Genomic DNA, 18,503 nt, shown 5'->3' on the forward strand with positions numbered 1-18,503 from the left:
TCTTTACGCCAACATATCTCGTAGTTCCAAATTTCGGAGTCAAAATCATTCGCGACTAGCTGAGAAAAATAGTCTAGTTGTTGAATAAGGGTCGGGACTACGGGGTTTAACCATTTGAATAATATAATTCAATCATTTTCATTAAAACTTTCTAAATTTAGTACTGGTTCTAGGCATGTTGATTCGAAAGAGGGCATTGCAATTTAAAACTGTTGTTGGTGGCGAGACCAAGAATAACATTAATTAATCTTTCGTTTGACATTTGACGTGACGGTGCTGCTGCAAGCATAGACTGCATGTGTGAATTGGTCGAGATGGTGACGGAACGTGGACGTTCTTTTCCGTAACGTTTTATATGAATCGCACATTAGTCGGTGAAACTGTGGGAGCGCAAACATGACCAATCTTAACGTAGGATATCACGCAGTGTGCGAGAATGGCTCGATGACTAATGTGATTAAAATTAGATGATGCGAGCTTTTAATGGCCATTATTTTGAAAAAAATATTTTAAACCTTCCAAGAAAAATAAACATGTCCTGAGGGGTGTTCGGATTTTCTCGAATGCCCACTCAAAAGAAAAACCTTAAATTCAAGTTGACCTAATTTTGATCATTCCACCCCTTAACACCTAGTTAATGTGTGTTTTTTGTTTATGAAAGTTTATGAAAGTCATTCCAGTTCGACAATTACGTACCTGTTAACAGAGCTCCACATACCTAGAGCACCCATATTGTTGGAGTTCCCTGGTTTTTCTCAAGATCCATCCTCTGTCTGCACGGGTCGTTTCATGTCATGGGCTGGCATGCACGTGTACCAGTGCAAGGTGATTGTTTTCACACTATAATTTACTATTTGTTCCGTCGGAAGAACGGTAGGAATCATTTCTCTTTACATTTCCTATTTTTTTCAAAAACAGTTTTCCTACATTTCTTATTTTGTTTTGTATTTCATTCAATTTTTCTTTTACACAATTTCTAACGGGCTTTCCTTACTTGCTGTTGTATGTATACCCTTAATAATTAATTAGGTAATTAAAGTTCATACTTTTTCAATTACTTACTTCATTATCATTAGGTTTTTTTCTTCATATAATTACAATATAATTATTTCTTCCTCTTATCTCCTCATCATCGTCCTATACTTCCTATTGGTGGTAACCACTGTGTGAGACGTGGTTAGCATCGTTTTGAGAAACGGCAGTGTTTTGTTATAGTGGTTGTTTGTTTTTGTTGTAAATTTACATTTCATTTGCTTTTATTTTTCGTTTACCTCTAATAACACGATTTCGCTTGTAATGAAAGGATACATACATATGAGCCATAGGTTGTAATTAAAAAAACATAATGGGTGTTTGAGTGTGGGTGTGTGAATGCTAAAAAAAACTGCTAACACGATTATAATGACATAACACATAATAACATAAAACAAAAAATGATGGCAACAATCGTTCCAATGAAGTGTATGGATGTTTGTGTGTGTGTGTGTGTGTGTAATTTGTTTTGTTCGGAACTTAAGATGCAGATGTTTGTTTGGAGAATGGAAAGCACAAAAGAGCAAGTTAACAGTAAGGGAAAAAGGTATGTGTGTGTGTGTGGGGGTGACAGTCTCCGTTTATTTGGTTTGGTATGTTGTTCGTTAACATTTTACCGTTATAAGTGTGTGCGATTGTACATATATGGGAGCGTAATACAGTGCAGGAGGAAGGCGCTGGGCGCTAGTATCAGAGTGCCGAACCAAGGAAGCATAATATATCTGGTTTTTATTGTTTTACTTATGCGCTACCTCTTTTTAAGGTAGTTTTCCGTCAGTTCTTGTTCAAGTCTATAGAGTGGGGAATTGTGGAGATGAAATGAAAATGTGATGGGGGCAGGTCCGAGTTCGTAACTACATAACGATGACACGCTTAATATGTCCGAAAGGTAATGAAATCCTTCTACAACTGACTAATTGATGACTGTTGATGAAAGAAATAACTTTCCAACGGTTACTTCGTATTTTGCTGGTAACATTGAACCACCTCTCCATTAGTTTAGAGTATATTAAACCTACGCGTACTTATCACTGTATTTAAAATGTAGATAATCTTACAAAAAATTTGGAGCTTAAATTTAATGGCTAAGTATGGAATTTTGGGCGTGTGTCATCGCATGAGTATTCTAATAATGTGCCATGAAAGTGACATGAAAGTTAAAATGGCGCGCGAATGGGAAATAAAGTTAAAGAAATATGAAATTCTGGCAGCAACAGTTATCTCCGGTATTTTATCACAAAACATTCTCTAAAAATTATAACAAGAAAAAAAATCTTTGAAACGATTATCAATCATTTGGGAATAGCATTCAGCTGTGGTTTTGACTTTCTCTTTCGCGTATATATTTTTTGTTTGTTTGTTTGTTTGTTGTCTGGTTTTGAATTTGTTTCCGATGAACATTTAACAACAGCTTGTTTCGTTTGTAGCTTAGGTTTCATCGCTTCTCTATGAACTATTGCATACGCGTGTGTTTCTGTTTCTAGTATGTGTTTGTTTACCAACTATTTCTTCGTTTCATTACTAGCAAGTGGCAGTGTTCTGTGTATCATTTTACTACTGTTTTTTTCACTATTAATATGTTCGCTTCTGTATTAGCATGTCTCCGGGGTAACTTATTGTTTTTTTTTCGCAGCGCATGTTTGTGAGTGTGTGTGTGTTTGTTTGTTCTGTGTCTATTAGTCTTTTATTATTACCTAGTTCACCGTTTCGTTTTGAAAGTGCCATTGTATTTATTTGTGTTTGTGTGTGTGGTGAACGCTCTTGCGCTGAATGCAATAGTAGTGTTTGTAGTCTATTTTATTTTCTGGTTTCTTCCTCCATCCTTTACACAATTAATTAATAAGTAATATGGTTTCACTGGTAACAACGGTTCCATAATAAGGGGATTTACTTTGATTTTGTGTTCATTTACGAAAAATTTACGTTCAGATACATTTACATACATAGCTCATCCGACTTGTTCGCTTCATTTTGTTTGCTTATCGACATTACGTGTGACGTGTATCAGCGGTTTGCTTGGGTCTCAGACACAGATTTCTTATTTTACCTGTCTTGTAAATGATGATTTGATGGGGATGTGTGAAAGTGTAGTATTCGATGATGTGCGACGACGGCACGTCACCATTCAGATGCGTGTTTTTCCTCTTCTTTTCTGTATGAGTGTAAGCTTTGTGTTTGTGTGTGTTCAGAGATGGAGACATAGAGATAGAGAGTAGATGCTGGGTGAGTTTTTTTTTATCAAAAATTAGTTTTGTTTTTTTTTCTTGGAGTGATGGGAATTTTGTTAATCAACTCTTCCTGTACAAATATAACATTACATTTTCTAAATTTTTGGTTTCATAACGTTTTGTTAACGCACGTACAAGCTAGGAAAACGTAGCTTCTAGCGTTGAGGGGGAAAATCCATTTCGGAAAAAACGAACATATCCGTTCATAAATACTTATCATAAATTTTAAGTTACTTTTGTGTTTTTTTTAAATGAGTCTAAACGTTTCGAAACTAGATACTTTTTTGACGTAGGACTACCTCTTTCATTTGTATACTGGGGTGTAAGTTAAAAGCCTTGAAAACGAGAGCGTTACATTGGAGAAACAATATTATGAGCGTCAATACCTCTTTGCCAGCTGAACGGTTTCATTCGAAAGATAAAATGTCTACGCGTTATGTGCTTGTTACTTTTTGTGCATCGTGTTCAAGCTTCCCCCTAAGGCCAAAAAGGAGTCCATCGGAAAGAAGAATGGTACCGCCAAGAAGGCGACCAAGAAAGCACCGGAATCGAAAAAGGCTACTGTTTCCGGGGATAAGGGCAGGACAAGCCGCCGAGAAGAAGCCAAAAAATGTAATCGCTGCTGGCAAATTATCTTCCGCTGATATTGGGGAGAAGAAAACAGTTACCGTTGCAAAAAAAACCCAAACATGTTGCTGTGGAGAAGGCGACCAGCAAGAAGAAAGCTGCTGCTACTAAAAACTAAATTCTCAAAAAATCGGTGCACAGAAGCCGAAAACGAAAAAGCCATAGAAATCAGCAGTGGCTTCGAAAAAAGCCGTTTTCAACGAATAGAGTTGAGTTCTTTTCAGAACTCAAAATTGCTTTAAAGTGAAAAAGTTTTTCAAATACATTTTTTTTGTAATTTCATCGATCAAGAGCAAATAACAGGAAAGCTGAAGAATATACTCCCAGATCAGTGAATAAATTGTTCATTGGCTCTCATCAAATAAGTAAGTATCCTGTTCCATTAAATGAGAAGGAATCTCATTTAAATTGGGTGTTCTGTCAGTCACTAAAAATCTTATTACAATATTTATTACTTCATTCCAATATAGAAAATGCTGAAAGATAAGCATGCTTCAACGCATTTCCATTTTACCTGAACAAGTTTTCTGAGCCAGTTTGTTGTCATTGATTTCGATTCAACTTGTTTCGTAACGAAAAACAATTTCTCTCAAATAAATAGAATCCAAATCCAAATAGAGAAGCAATAAGAAGAACATGTTTTCATAGTCCTGGAAATCGTGCTTCTGGAACAGATTTAGAGAAGAAATCCAAAAGATCATGGTTCAAATTTCAAATTTGTCACGCAGTTCTGAATCACACTGCATTTCAATGAGTTCCATCTGCATTTTTAAGAAGACATGTTCATCAAGGAAACTGAATGAAATAGAAAAAGTTTGAAGAATTTTGTTTTGTTCCCAAATACGCAAGAGAAATCAGCCTCCATCGCCTGAAGTGCGTCAACATATTTTCTAGTTGACGATACTTTGGAAATTCTCAGTGTCAGGGAATGGGCAAAATTAAATTTTTCTATTTGTTTTTTGAACAACATGAGTTTACTTTATTTTTTTTTATTTGGTTGACTTGTGAACCGATTCACCTTCAGGCCCAAGTTCAACTTGTTCAGATGGCTTGCGCAGCTCGTTAGGAAAGCTAGATCTGCTATGCATTCCTCGTTCTTTAAATTCGCGGCCGGTTTAAGTGAAAGATGGAATGTTGCCATACTCTGCGTTAAAATCTTCAAGAAAAGCTTTGGACTAACGATGATTCTATGCGTGTGATTTGATGTAGTTTACAATCTTTACGACATTTTAGAGATGAACTAGCCTTTGGCTGAAAATCTCTTTCATAAAGAAAGAAAAAAAAGAAAAAATCTTTACGACAACCTTGATCCCTACATTTTGGTACAGAACTTCTCCTGATGTATGATGCAATGTATTACTCCAAAATTTCGGGATGTTTTCGAAAATGGGCAATAGCACTCGTTTATTACTAAGATAAACAGTCAATATTAATGTGAAAGCGAAACCAAAATAAAACTTGCAACACGAATCAGGAGCTCCATCACAAACTGCACCGAAAAATTTCTTCAACAAAGGATAGCATTTCTGTTGAACTTTACGCGGTACGTTAAAGATATCGATGCTTTTTATCGTTCCTTTCCTAAGAAAAGTCAAATCAAATTCTTCCTCCACTTCAAATTCCGAAACCGAAAACCGAAATAAAGGATTTTCTTTTATGCTCCAAACTAAACACAGGTGAAACACATGTTTGCTTGCAAGAGTTACCAAAAGCTGTCAGATGGATGACTTTGCATAGAAAAAATGGGGAAAAAACAGACAATTATCAGCTTGAATACACAGGGTTAACAAAAATTACTCACTCATTACTCATTACTCAGTTGTTTTTACTCAGTTTTCTGAAGAAATTTTTAACTACAGGGTTTTTCAGATTAAAACTAATTTCCATCATTTATCAAATCAAGCTGCGGGCCGCAGTTTCGCCACCACTGATCTAGGGTGTGGTGGGATGAGCAAGTGGGCATTGTCTGTCTTTAAGAAAAGTCGCAAAAACCCGGAAACAGCTCCTCTAAGCGAGTTGATGCCACTATAAGCGTCTTTGCCCAGTCCTGGTCGTACTCGGGACGTAAAACATCAGTATCACGACGGTCCTCCTGCAAAATAGTGGGGTGAATTGCAGACTTTGTAAGCCGCACCAAAAATACACCATGCAACGAACGGTACACAAGCAGATTTGAACCGGACTAATCGACAAAGATCCAGGCGACGACAACGGACTAACGATTAGAGACTCGGGACCTGGAATTGGCGATCTCTCAGTTTCATCGGAAGTACTCGTGTGCTTTTCGATCTATTGAAGAACCGCAAGTTAGGCATCGTAGTGCTGCAGGAAGTGTGTTGGAGAGGTTCTACAGTACGTACTTTTCGCGATGGTCATACCTTCCATCAGAGCTGCAGCAACACAAATGAGCTAGGTACATCCTTCACTGTCATGGGCAATATACAGAAGCGTGTGATTGCGTGATGGCCAATCAACCTATGAAGGCCTATGAATGTAGCCAGAATATTCACCTGCCCCGGGCTTCTGAATGCCAAAGGGGAACTAGCTTCTGCGGAATGCACGTATCAGCATGCACGTGCTTTTTAGTCCTGGCCGAGAAATTGTCGGACAATCGCGCAGGTACTAAGGATGACCGACTTTTGGATGCCGGTCAATTCATACTCTATGTTCAATACCTTTAGCGCTTCCATAAGTGCCTTCGGGATTGTTCCAGAGAGAATGACTGCAACAATTCTTGGGATCTCTTGACAATGAGGGAAATTGTTACGACCCAGCTCAGATAGCAGGGCTAAAAATACATTAAAATAATAAAATATCAAATTTGTAGCGCAACGTGCATTTGAAAAACAAAATAATGTCCTGCTGGCAGCTGGAAAGCGTGCCAAAGATAGCGCATTAGACGAAGGAATAGAAGTAAATATTTATTGCCGGCAATTAGCTAGATATTTCCCACTTAAACCTTTTTCGTGGGAAGCAAGTTTTGACAAGACCCAAGACGAGAGCGCTGTATGGGCCACCCGAGAGGTGATGAAAATTGTTTTGTTCAGGTTTCGCCCTTTGTCGCGCATGGAATGAGCGCCAAGGGCAGAGAAGGAATAGGGCAAAGAAACAAAAATGTTTATTTAGGATCCCACGCGGGTGGCGTAGTGGAGGAGTAGAACAGGAAAATATAGATAGGGATTCCTTTGCTGGTAATCAGCAAATAGTTAGGTCGTCAAATTTTCACCAAATTGAGCCCCTTTAATAACGTAATAACGAAGGACGGAAACAAGTGGGTTGAATTTTAAGTAGCAAATAGGCAGGCAGATAACTGTTGCGATTTCGGTTATCTGAGTAGGAAAGGGAGATCTTTTCTCTTTCTATTAATTTTAAGCTTGAGTAAGAATTCGTGTATATATAGTCCGAATTCTTACTCAATAAGATAGTTCAAATCCTCAGTTCAAAGTAGTTAGACAAACCAAAAGGTTCATGATAGCAAGAAAATCAACCGAGTCCAGCCAGTCGAACCCAACCAGCCGAGTCCAATATCTGCAACGCCAGAACTCCTAACAGAGAAGGAGTTCGAAAACATTGGTAAGAATAACAGAGCAAATCCTAAACCGAAAAGCAGATCACTTACCTCACTCGGGCGGACCATTCTGGAGCCGTCGGATTCTGAAGGGTTAGGTGATGCCCTAGTCGGGGTTTGCTGAAGTCTAGGAGTTTAGCCCATAAGAGAGCCCTTAAGGCAAGATTTCGAGAAGTAACAAAAACCAGGGAAATAAGTTCCCTGGATAATATTGGTGGCTCCAGAGAGGAGCCAGACCAAATATCGACAAAAACCAATAATATCTGTACCATAATATCTGGACTGTTGTGGTCGATCGAGAGGGCAGTCAGAACAGTGTGATCCCAGTACGGCTTGAAACGGTCATTTTCCAGGACAGGTGCATGCAGGTTTCGGCAGTTGGGTACGTTGTCTTCCAATAGACCACATTGGAGCTCCGGTTGTCGATAGACAATACGGGCCACGTTGTTTTGGCACTCGGTGTAGGCTGCGTTGACCAAAACGGGACAGCCTCCCATAATATGCTCTGTCATCAACGTCTTGATGCCAGACGTACCGCCTGCAGTTTCTTGTCAGCAGTATTCTCTCCTGGATGGCTATCATGTAGGCTTCTACTACTGAAGAGAGTTCACCACGGGTTCTTCTGCTTCTGAGCTGCAATCTTCTCCTCCACTGTCTGCAGATTACAGATGAGTCGGTACTCAAGTGCAGAGCTTAGTTTTACTCCACTTGATTACTCCAAAACTGAAGATCAGCAAGGAAACCGCGAATGTGTTGATCGCGCGTACCTTGTTCCCCGCGTTAAGGAAAGTACTCAGGACACACTCGTCTCGTCTCGTAGCTCCGTCTTGATGTCGGAGTGGGGAATCCCGGTGAGCTGTCGAAATCCTTCTATCAATTCACCATCATAGACCTCGTAGCCCCCGGCTTCGGTAAGTTGTTCTTTCAGCAGATGGACACAGCGACACGTACGAGATTCGATGATGAATGTCAGCAGGTGTTACATGAGATAAACGCTGCGCGGGAGCTAATGCTGCGTCAGGATACCCTTCAGAACGTGGAACGATACAGACAGAAGCGGAGGAAAAAAGCGGCGCTAGGAAGAGGAGGAGTGTGATGAACTCGAACAGCTGCATCGCTCTCATGAGACGCGAAAGTTCTACCGGAAACTCAATACATCCCGAAAAGGCTTCGTGCTACGAGCAGAAATGTGTCGGAATAAGGATGGGAGTATCCTGACGAACAAACGTGAAGTGACCGAAAGGTGGAGGCAGCACTTCGATGAACACCTGATAACGATGGAACCGATTACGTTGGTGCAGTGAATAATGAATATGTACCACCCCCCAACGATAGGTGAAGTTAGGAATGCCATCAAACAGCTTAAGAACAACAAATCGTCTGCCAAAAATGGCATCGGAGCGGAACTTATCAAGATGGGCACGGAAAAGTTGGTTAATTGTCTGTGTCGCGGTAAGGATCACGTTTTAAAGCGTGATTCATTGTATATACATAGAGTGTGTTCTAATCACATGCTCTATCATAAAGGAACCCAAAAAGAATGGAAAAATAAACAATGCAGGCAGCAACTCATCGCACCGTTTGCTCGTTCTGACGAACCGTGGCCTGCGGTAGTACAGGTAAGTATATGTTTCCCATTCTAAATTTTTCATCAAAATATTTATTTCTATGTTATAGACAAGTTGCTTTTTGAACGATTTTATTTAGCTTGACTTGTTTTTATGTTTGTAAGTTTTGGTGGACTACATATGGTCGGTGTTTAGTCAGACCGGACTAAGTGACATAATTATGATTTCGAGTGAATCGAACTCAAAGTTTGAAGCTGTGTCGATTCAGTAGTTTCCAATTGTTTTTCCCAATTGGTTTTCTACAGCTCTTAATTACTTTTAACAAGGTCGTGTAATTATAATATTACAAAATATACCTTTTTAATGTCAATCAAGAGGGTTTTACGACTGGTTATGAGTACTTGGTCCACTATGGTCGTGGTTGTATGCACTTAGTCTACTCTGATTGCATACTATTATTAGTTTTCGCTGATCAGTCAAATTAAATTTATGCCATAAACCTGGCTGTATGCAACATAAGTGTTATCCGATAGAAGTAGAATGTAGGTTGACAAATTCTTGATTGTTTTCTACTATTAACTCATTTTTTCTTATTTTGTTTCTTAGTCCGGTCTGACTTAACACCAACAATATTTTTTCGAAACCCCATCAATATGGGTATCTAATGAAAGGACTTGACTAATAGAATGAAATAAATAAAAACAAACTTAAGTTAAACGATTTCATTGCGATTGAACATAATAATAACACAGATAGTATACTAAAAGCTAAGCAATAATTGGACAGGTGACAGTTAGCAGTTATTACACATTATTTGCATTTAGTCCATTCTTTTGGAAATTAATTCAAATGCCAAGAAATACATTATCTGTATTATTATTATGTTTATAATCACAACGGAACCGTTTAACTTAAGTTTTTTCAACTTATTGTTTTAATAATATGTTTACTACAAGAGCTCATTTGTTACAATGTCTTTATTAACCAGTTAACGACCAGCTGTTCGAAAAATCTAACAGCCACTGCTGTGCTCTCCCGACTGATGATTCGACATCTTCAACATTATATGGAGCAAGAGAAATTAGTTCTAGTGACTATAAGCTCTGTAATGAATTGATTTAGGAGCTGGTAAAGCATTTTTCAGAACTTGAGTCAGAGGAATTAGTAACACTAAAAAGAAGTTTACTGCTGAATCCTCGCTTCAAGCAGCATAGTTTTGGGGATAACAGAAAGTACAACAATGCACAACAGTCGTTGATAAGGACGCTAAGAATGACGTCCTTAGATTACACACCTGCGAAACCACCACAAATCGTTGGTAATGAAGAGCGGTCATCTCTATGGGAGGAGTTTGATGCATTGGTTGGCAATGATTAAGCCTCACATGATCCAGAAGCTGATGCAAAATACTATGTGTTCTGGCGACATCGATTTTTTTGTTCGAAAGCAGGGCAAGTTTGTTGTGTGCGAATATCAACCGAATTATCTGATTCATTCGAGTCCCGCAGGGGGTTTCACCAAGGTGATGGTCTCTCTTGCCTGCTATTCAACATTGCGCTAGAGAATGTTATCAGATGAGCAGCGTTTAACTTGTGTGGTACGATGTTCAATAGATCCAGTCAATTTATCTGCATCGCTGATAACGTAGAAATTGCCGACAGAACATTTGAGACTGTAGCTGAACATTACACCCAACTTAAACACGAAGCAGAGTGAGTTGAACATTGATTCTCATCAATGCGTCTGAAACCCAATACATGCTGGCTTCCGAGCCCGACTAGGTAGAAGCGTAGTGATCGACGACGATGAGTTCGAGGTAGTGGACCAATTTGTCTACCTTGGCAGAATGGTAACGTCTGACAATGGTATCAGTCGCGAGATCAGGAGACGCATTATCAACGGGAGTCGTACCTACTATGGCCTTCATAAACGTTTGAGATCAAACAGACTTAGACGTGCGAAATATTCTTAGTGCAAACGTGAACAATATTCGAAGAGGACCTGCGAGGAGTCTTCGGACGACGGAGGTTAAGAATCACCTTCGGCGGTGTTCAGGAGGACAGCGTATGGAGGCGAAGGATGAATCACGAGCTCACGCAACTCACCGTTGAACCCAGTGTCCAGAAAATGATCAAAGCTGGAAGGATACGCCGGGCAGGACATGTAGCAAGAATGTCGGACAACTATCCTGCAAAAATTTCTTTTTCAATTTCTGAACAGACAGTCTGTTGACGCAAATGTTCTCCTATTCCGCGACAAACTGACCGAAATTATTCGCTCAAATGTTCCGCGACGTCGTCGTAACTTCGGCAACGTTAGTCGACGAAGCTGCCAATTTCTTCTCCAACTTTTTCTAAAGTGTGTACCGTGCAACTCCACTTATACCTCGCCCGGGATGTTTCCACAACCTGCCTTCTCATAATATCCACTTTCTGATGTTCGACTTTTCCAACGATGAAGTACTTGGTGCACTGATTAAATTGGATGCTTCAAAAGGTGCTGGAGTGGATGCTTTGCCGCCTTTGTTAGTGAAAAACTGCGCTGCATCTTTGGTGGTTCCTTTGACGATGATATTTAATAGTTCAATAGAACAGAGATGCTTTCCAAGTTTATGGAAAACCGCTTCTATGATTCCCGTCCACAAATCCGGCAGTTTATACAATGTGGTCAACTATAGAGGAATTTCGATTCTCAGTTGTTTGGGAAAGGTTTTCGAGTCTCTAATGCACAACGTCATGCTTAATGCTGTAAAGCCTATTATCTCTGACTATCAACACGGATTATTACCGCATCGCTCAACGGTGACCAACCTAATGTGCTACTCCAGCATACTGTTCCGTGAGATCGAACCGCGTAATCAAGTAGATTCTGTGTATATCGACTTTTCGAAAGCCTTCGACACTGTACCGCACGCCTATGCAATTGAAAAAATGAAGCACATAGGCTTCCCGACTTTGATCGCGGAATGGTTAATGATGACATTAACCCACTTGAACCTTTTTCGTGGGAACCATATTTTGATAAGACCCAAGGTGAGAGCGCCGTCTGGGCCATCCGAGAGGTGATAAAAATGTATGTTTAGGTCTCACCTCTTACCGCGCGTGGAATGAGCGCGAAGGGCGGAGAAAGGATAGACACAATCGAATAAACATGCATATGTGGAACGCGGGTGGCACAGTGGAGAATGGAATAGACATAGGGGCTGTCCACATACCACGTGGACAGAAAAAGCATTATTTTAGACTCCCCCCTCCCCCACCGTGGACAAGCGTGGACATTTTCATACTCCTACCCCCTTTTGTCCACGTGGACATTTTTCCTTTTTTTTGTTAAAACAATTGGGGAAATAACTGAATTGCGCCTAAATTGCATTTTAACTCCATTTAAGTTTATTTTATTTCAAATTTTACTAGCTGTACCCTGCTGTACCTGCTTTGCTGTGGCCCATTGTTTTTGTATGGTAGAGAAATGACTAGCAAGTACAAAGTACAAAGCACATGTTTCATATGAGTTTAATTTTGAAATACTTGTGAGTATACAATATTTTTTGTCATCATTTGATATAAAGGTTATCTGGTTTGCCAACACGGATTCACGCAATGTACAGTTGAGCAGGTGAGGAACAATCCGCATCTGAATATAAACTTTACAATTTCAAAGATTAATCTTGAGTTTACTAATCATGATTGCAAACGCCAATCGAAAAAAAAAATGAATTTAAAATCATCTTTAAATACAATTTCAGTATCCGTGTTTTTAAACATCTGCAAAAAATGTGTTGATATCACATAAAATACAAATTGCATACAGTTCATTTCGTTTTCACCGTGAAGTGACGTTCGTGATCAGGCTCTACATATTTGATACAAGAAAATTAATTTACGTTCACAGCTTTATTTCAGAAGAGTGGAAATCCGGAAATTCATGAACATCTTCGCCAGTAATAATGCAAATAATCTGATTAATTCGAACATTTTACTACAGAGATATTCTTGATCGAATGAAAAATTATCATTTCCCCTTGGATTATGAATATTTTATGATATAACGATCACAGAGCACATCGATTGGCAGTTGTGAAAGTATGAATATGTTCTATACAATATCCAGTCATTGCTTTGACAAATGCATTGTTTCATTATATAATTACAGCGTTCCAAAAATCACCCAAAATTTACTATGTCGCATTCTGTTCCTTCTTCTATCTTTGTTTTTAAGAGGCTTTAAACTTTGCAGTTCTTTCGCCTCTATTTCCGTTCCTCTATTTTTTTGTTGAGTGCAGTTCTTTGTCCCCTCCGGTATATGATCGATCACTGCAAATGACGATTCATATTCACTCTGTATTTCGGATTCACCTTTAGACGGTAGCGCAATACGAAACCTTTTCCGCCATAGTACGGAGAATTTTCTAAGGGATTTCTAACATTCTGCTTTGAGTGTCTAGATGACTTTCAAAGTGCTAGCGGGGAAAAGTAACATCAGACAACTTACAATTCATTCATTCCCAACAATGAAATCAAGCTCAAATCTCAACTATGAAAGAATTATTGAACATTTCTTGCGACCTATTTTATTGCCTTAAATTGACCCAAATTAAAGTGTGCTTAGAAGGATTTAATTGCATTCATTTGAAAGATGAGACATATTTGCGGGAGAGAGCTTCATTTCGTTGATAGAAACAAACAAGCTTATCATGGCAGAAAATAATGAAAAAACGAAATTTTTTATGTTTTTTCCACCTCTAATAGGTACTTAAATCCATCAAATTAAATGTTTTACAACTGCATTCTGTGCGAAATTTTCAGAAAAATAAATATTAAAATACTGGGTCAATTGATTAAAGTTTGACGACTAGTGGTGCATGGATCATTTTACGCAAATGTAAATATTAATTCCTAGAAATCGACTAAATTCCAATACCTCGAAAATTGCAACTTTTCGAAAAAAGAAATACAATATTATATATACAGACATTATTATCCTAAGACCAACTGTTCGCGAGATAGAACAAAATCTATATAAAATCATATTTGATGGAAAAAGCCATATCCGTAAAAGCATGTAAACTCAACCATAATGGAATCGTTGAATTTTTATAGTTTTGGGCTATGAACGTTTAAACATTACCCCTATCTATAGAAGCCATAGGATCATAGGAAATAGCTCGGTCGTTCACAGTTTACGTGAGATATTTTCAGGATATGTATTCAATGAAGAATTATATTAGTAAAACTATATGAAGCACTCTCAGACAGCTCAATCCGTCATTCTCCGTCATTCTTTGTGTGGACACCGACTGGACAACATCGTTGCTGGACGGGCTGGACGGCGAGGGATCGAGTGCCTTTCTCAAGGCAAGAGGGCGGAGGTGGTAGCGCTGGAGTAGAATAGAGTAGAGTTTTCAAAGGGCCTTTCTCAAGGCTAGAGACGAATGAACTGCAAAAGTTTAAAGTCTCTATAATACAATACCTTCCTTCCTTCAATCCGTTTATTGATCAATACGGAATACTCAGGTTTGACGGAAGGTTTTAAAAGTCTTGAATATGGAACAGTTTTTATTTAATTTGGAATGTGTCGGTGATTATATTTGTAAAAGTATTTATTATTCGTGTCCACGTGAACAAAGTCTATACCCCCTCCCCCCTCTACGTGGACAAGCGTGGACATTTTCATAACCCCTACCTCCCCTAAAGTTGTCCACGTGGTATGTGGACAGCCCCATAGAACCACGCAAACAAGTGGGATGAATTTTATGTACTAAATAGGCAGGCAGATAACCGATGTGGTTTCGGCTTGCATCACCCGCATATTAGTAATGACTAAAATGTAATTTCATGCAGGCTCCCATACTTATATATTTTTGTGATTCCAATAATTTGTTATTGTTGTTGTTGTCTTGAATTATAAATACTTTAAACTTTTTCAGTTCATTCGACTCTATCCATAGTTTGCTTTGGAATCATACAACCTGTAGACATTGGATCTTTCGAATGAAGTGATTATCATGTCAATTCGTCATTCGACAAAGAAGTGTTGAGGCTCTTTGTGGTTCCAACGTAACGCTCTAGTTTTCGAAACCCAAAAAATACTATTACTCATCCACACTTTTACAAGAAGAACGTTCAGGAATTTTTCAAAATATCCATTAGTTCATCAATTGAGAATTGATTCAGATGTATCTTCAAACAAATGATTACTAAGCCAACGGTAGTCCTACGTCCACCTTGCGGTTATATCACAGATATAACCCACCTCCTAGTTTTTCGTACAGCTTCGGATTAGTTGTTTCCTCATCTGCGATTAAAAACAAAACAAACGGGGATAAATAATTCGTCTAAAAATAAAGGATTTTTCCTGTATCTTACAAAGTACATTAGAAGTGAGTTTAAAAAACAAAACAGCAGGAATAATGTATCAGTTTTGGTCATATTCTCCGTCACAATCTAAACTAGTGCATTTTAGTTGAATAAAAAAACATTACTCTTTCTCGTCTGTTTTGTGATGTCTGTCAAATAAAAAGTTCCCTTTCTATCCGCATACATTAGCAAACTGTATGTCGCCGCGGAAACTGAAGAAAACCACCATTCTCGTTTGCTCTAACTAAATCGGTATTTACCTATGCCTCGTTACAAACTACTCAAAACTAGCTATCACCTAGAGTTATTCCATTTAATAGTGAAAGCGTTTCCACGCAATGAACGAACACTTGTTACAATCGATAAGAACAACAAAAAAAAAGTCTAAAAGCATCCAGTTTCAAGTAAAAACTAAAAGTTTTGCGGTATAAAACATAAGATAAAAGCAAAACGGGTGAAACGTTTTTTTTTACAGTGAAAAGATGATTCAGTTGCACTGCTGGCGAGTGGTGTCTGAACCAACATTATACACATATTTCCCGTGAAGTATTTCCTTCAGTGTAATGTGGCTCGATTATTTTATGTTTTTTTTGCTGTTCACTTTGTTTTTTTTTAAATGTCTTCAAATAGTTTGATTCATAAATACAAATATACGGATTTTTTTGCTGCGTCCGTCTACTTCGTATCTACTTCTGCTTCTTCTTGTTCATTTTCATTTGTAAAATTAGCTAATAAAAATATTAAGAAGAACAACAATGAATCGATCAATTAAATATATAAAAATATATGTGTTCATTTACGATTACGCGCACGACTTTTTTTTGTTTCGGTACCAATTTTTCCTTTACCTATGATTTTTTTGTTTTTTTTTTGAAACGGGAAATTTGTTTACCTTTATACCGCGTTTAATTTTTTCTTATTATGATTTTTTGTTATCTGTTACACCTACGTTCGCTTGTTTGTTTTTTTTTCTATTTATAATATAGAAGGCATTCAATTTCAGACTTCCTAGTACCGGAAAAATATTTTCCTCGAATGTGAATCCATGCTGTTGTGTTGTGTGTGTGTTCGTATTTTTTTTTCTTTTCTCTTCTTCATTTTACCCAACAATCATTGCGCAAGCATTCAGGCCGCACAGTTTCTGGAGCGCGTTCGTCAATATTCAAATATTCTCCCAGCAATCCACAATACATTCAGGTTAAGATGTTTTTCTTTTATTACATTTTTTTCCATTCGATCGGATTTTTTGTTTGCATGCTTGTAACAAAGATTGTGTATATGAGTGTATATGCGAATATTATTTTTTCTTCTACTACTCCTCTTGTGTGTGTGTATATAATGCAAATACATCTACTCTATCCACGTTAAAAATTGTTTTCTCTTTAGTTCACACCTTCAACGGTCAACGAGAATTGTAAAAAATCGAATTAAGAACAGTAGTTCAAGATAAAAAAAGTTAACTAAACAAAAACAAAATAAAACCGAGATTCAACTCGACCGTAATTCAAAATTCCGGGGGGCGCACCACCCCACCCTTTTGGGGTGGTGCCCGATTCTACTTGCCAATTGAACTACGTTAAGAAATCCTGTTTCTAGTAATGAATTTTGAATGTTATAAAAACAAATGGGAAGCAGCTTACCAACCTTCGGTGCTCGCTCGCTGCAGGAATTGAAATTACACATCAGGTAACACGGTTTTGATGACGAAAATGGTCACAGATCCGCTACGGTTGGCGTTTGCGTTGATTAGCGCTTGCTGTGAGTGCTGTGATGACGGTTGCGACTGCTCTGTTTGCTGTGGTTGCTGAGATTGCATCGGTTGAAAGGTTAGCAGCGACTGTTGTTGTTGCTGTTGCTGTTGCTCCGCAGAGACAACAGTTGAAGACGGCGCAGTTGATGGTTGTTGTTTCTGAGGTTGTCGCTGCAGCGTCGTTTGGGGCGACGATATATGACAACTCGGATGCCCTGACGTCTGTTGCTGTTGCACTTGATCGATCACTTGCTGACGGAGTGATGCTGAAGATAACGGTGTGTGTACAGATGAATGCTTGCTACTTTCGGACATTTGGTTCGGTTCCTGTGGTTGCTCTTTTTGCTGTTGCTGCTGCTGCTGTTCATGCTCGAGGGGCTCAATCATACCTCGCTCGATCATCTGCTACCTAATGTTGGCGGAATTCAACACGAATGGTACGTAGAACATTTTACTTTCCAGGAGCAAGCTGGCAGCGGTTTGTATCTGTGAACAGAATGAAAATAGATACAGTCAAAGCTCTCTATAACGACAATCTTTATAGCGACAAATCTCTCTATAACGACACGTCCAAAGGTCCCTTCAAAATCGCATAGAAATTCTTTTCGTTATTGCGACATTTCTCTATAACGACCTTTCCCTATAGCGACACATTATCGCTTCTTATTACTAAAACATAACATTCTCTATTGCGACAATTTCCAATTTCACTCCACTCATAGTGCGTGTGTCAATGTCAGTGCCTACGAACGTAAATAGTCTATGTTGTGTATTCTAAGGTCTAATCAACTGTGAACACTGTTCACGACCAACTGATTTAAATTTTTGGATAGAAATTTAAACCATAAAAGATAGGGAAAACTTATTAAAACAAATTAATCGAAAAATTGTGATTCAAGAATCCCGTTCTAGAGCAAAAGAACAAAATCACAAAAAATCGAACAAAATGTTACAATACATTTAAAAATGAATGTATTGTTTGTACAATTGCTATAAGGATGAAGCTTTTGATATCAAATTTAGGCAATAACTCGAAGTATCGTTTGTTTCGCTTCGAAAACATTCACTGCCCAAAATGAGTTGAAATACACGAAAATCTTCAACGCTAAAAATAAATTGGACATGATTCAGAGGTTCGAAAAAGGTTCTAAAAAGGCAATATTGTCTAATGAATTCAATATGCCACACAATGCGAATTCATACATCCTCAAAAATATGGACTAGAGTCGTGAAAACGGTAAGAACATTGGCTTCACATTGATGTTCAATTGGTATATTTTGTCTGGCGAATGGAAAAATAAAATCAATCAGGGCCTGACAGAGCATTCAACAATAAAACCATAAGCCAACCCTCTCAAAACCAACAGATGCTTT

At 38.4% G+C, this 18,503-nt stretch overlaps 1 protein-coding gene across 10 annotated transcripts in view; it reads right to left on the bottom strand.

Moving 5' to 3' along the window:
- Nucleotides 1–828: 828 nt before the first annotated feature.
- LOC129765037 (hormone receptor 4) overlaps nt 829–18,503 on the bottom strand; it is a 480,990-nt gene continuing 463,315 nt past the window's right edge. For 9 of the 10 annotated variants that reach the window (XM_055764854.1, XM_055764852.1, XM_055764857.1 and 6 more), the window contains one exon: nt 829–17,615. In XM_055764854.1, the coding sequence (XP_055620829.1) occupies nt 17,535–17,615 (81 nt within the window). In that variant the 3' untranslated portion in view covers nt 829–17,534. The remainder of the gene's footprint in view (nt 17,616–18,503) is intronic. The other variant, XM_055764860.1, reaches the window with a different exon arrangement.

This window comes from Toxorhynchites rutilus, chromosome 2 (assembly GCF_029784135.1).
Source record: "Toxorhynchites rutilus septentrionalis strain SRP chromosome 2, ASM2978413v1, whole genome shotgun sequence".
In the NCBI taxonomy this organism is placed as follows: domain Eukaryota; kingdom Metazoa; phylum Arthropoda; class Insecta; order Diptera; family Culicidae; genus Toxorhynchites; species Toxorhynchites rutilus.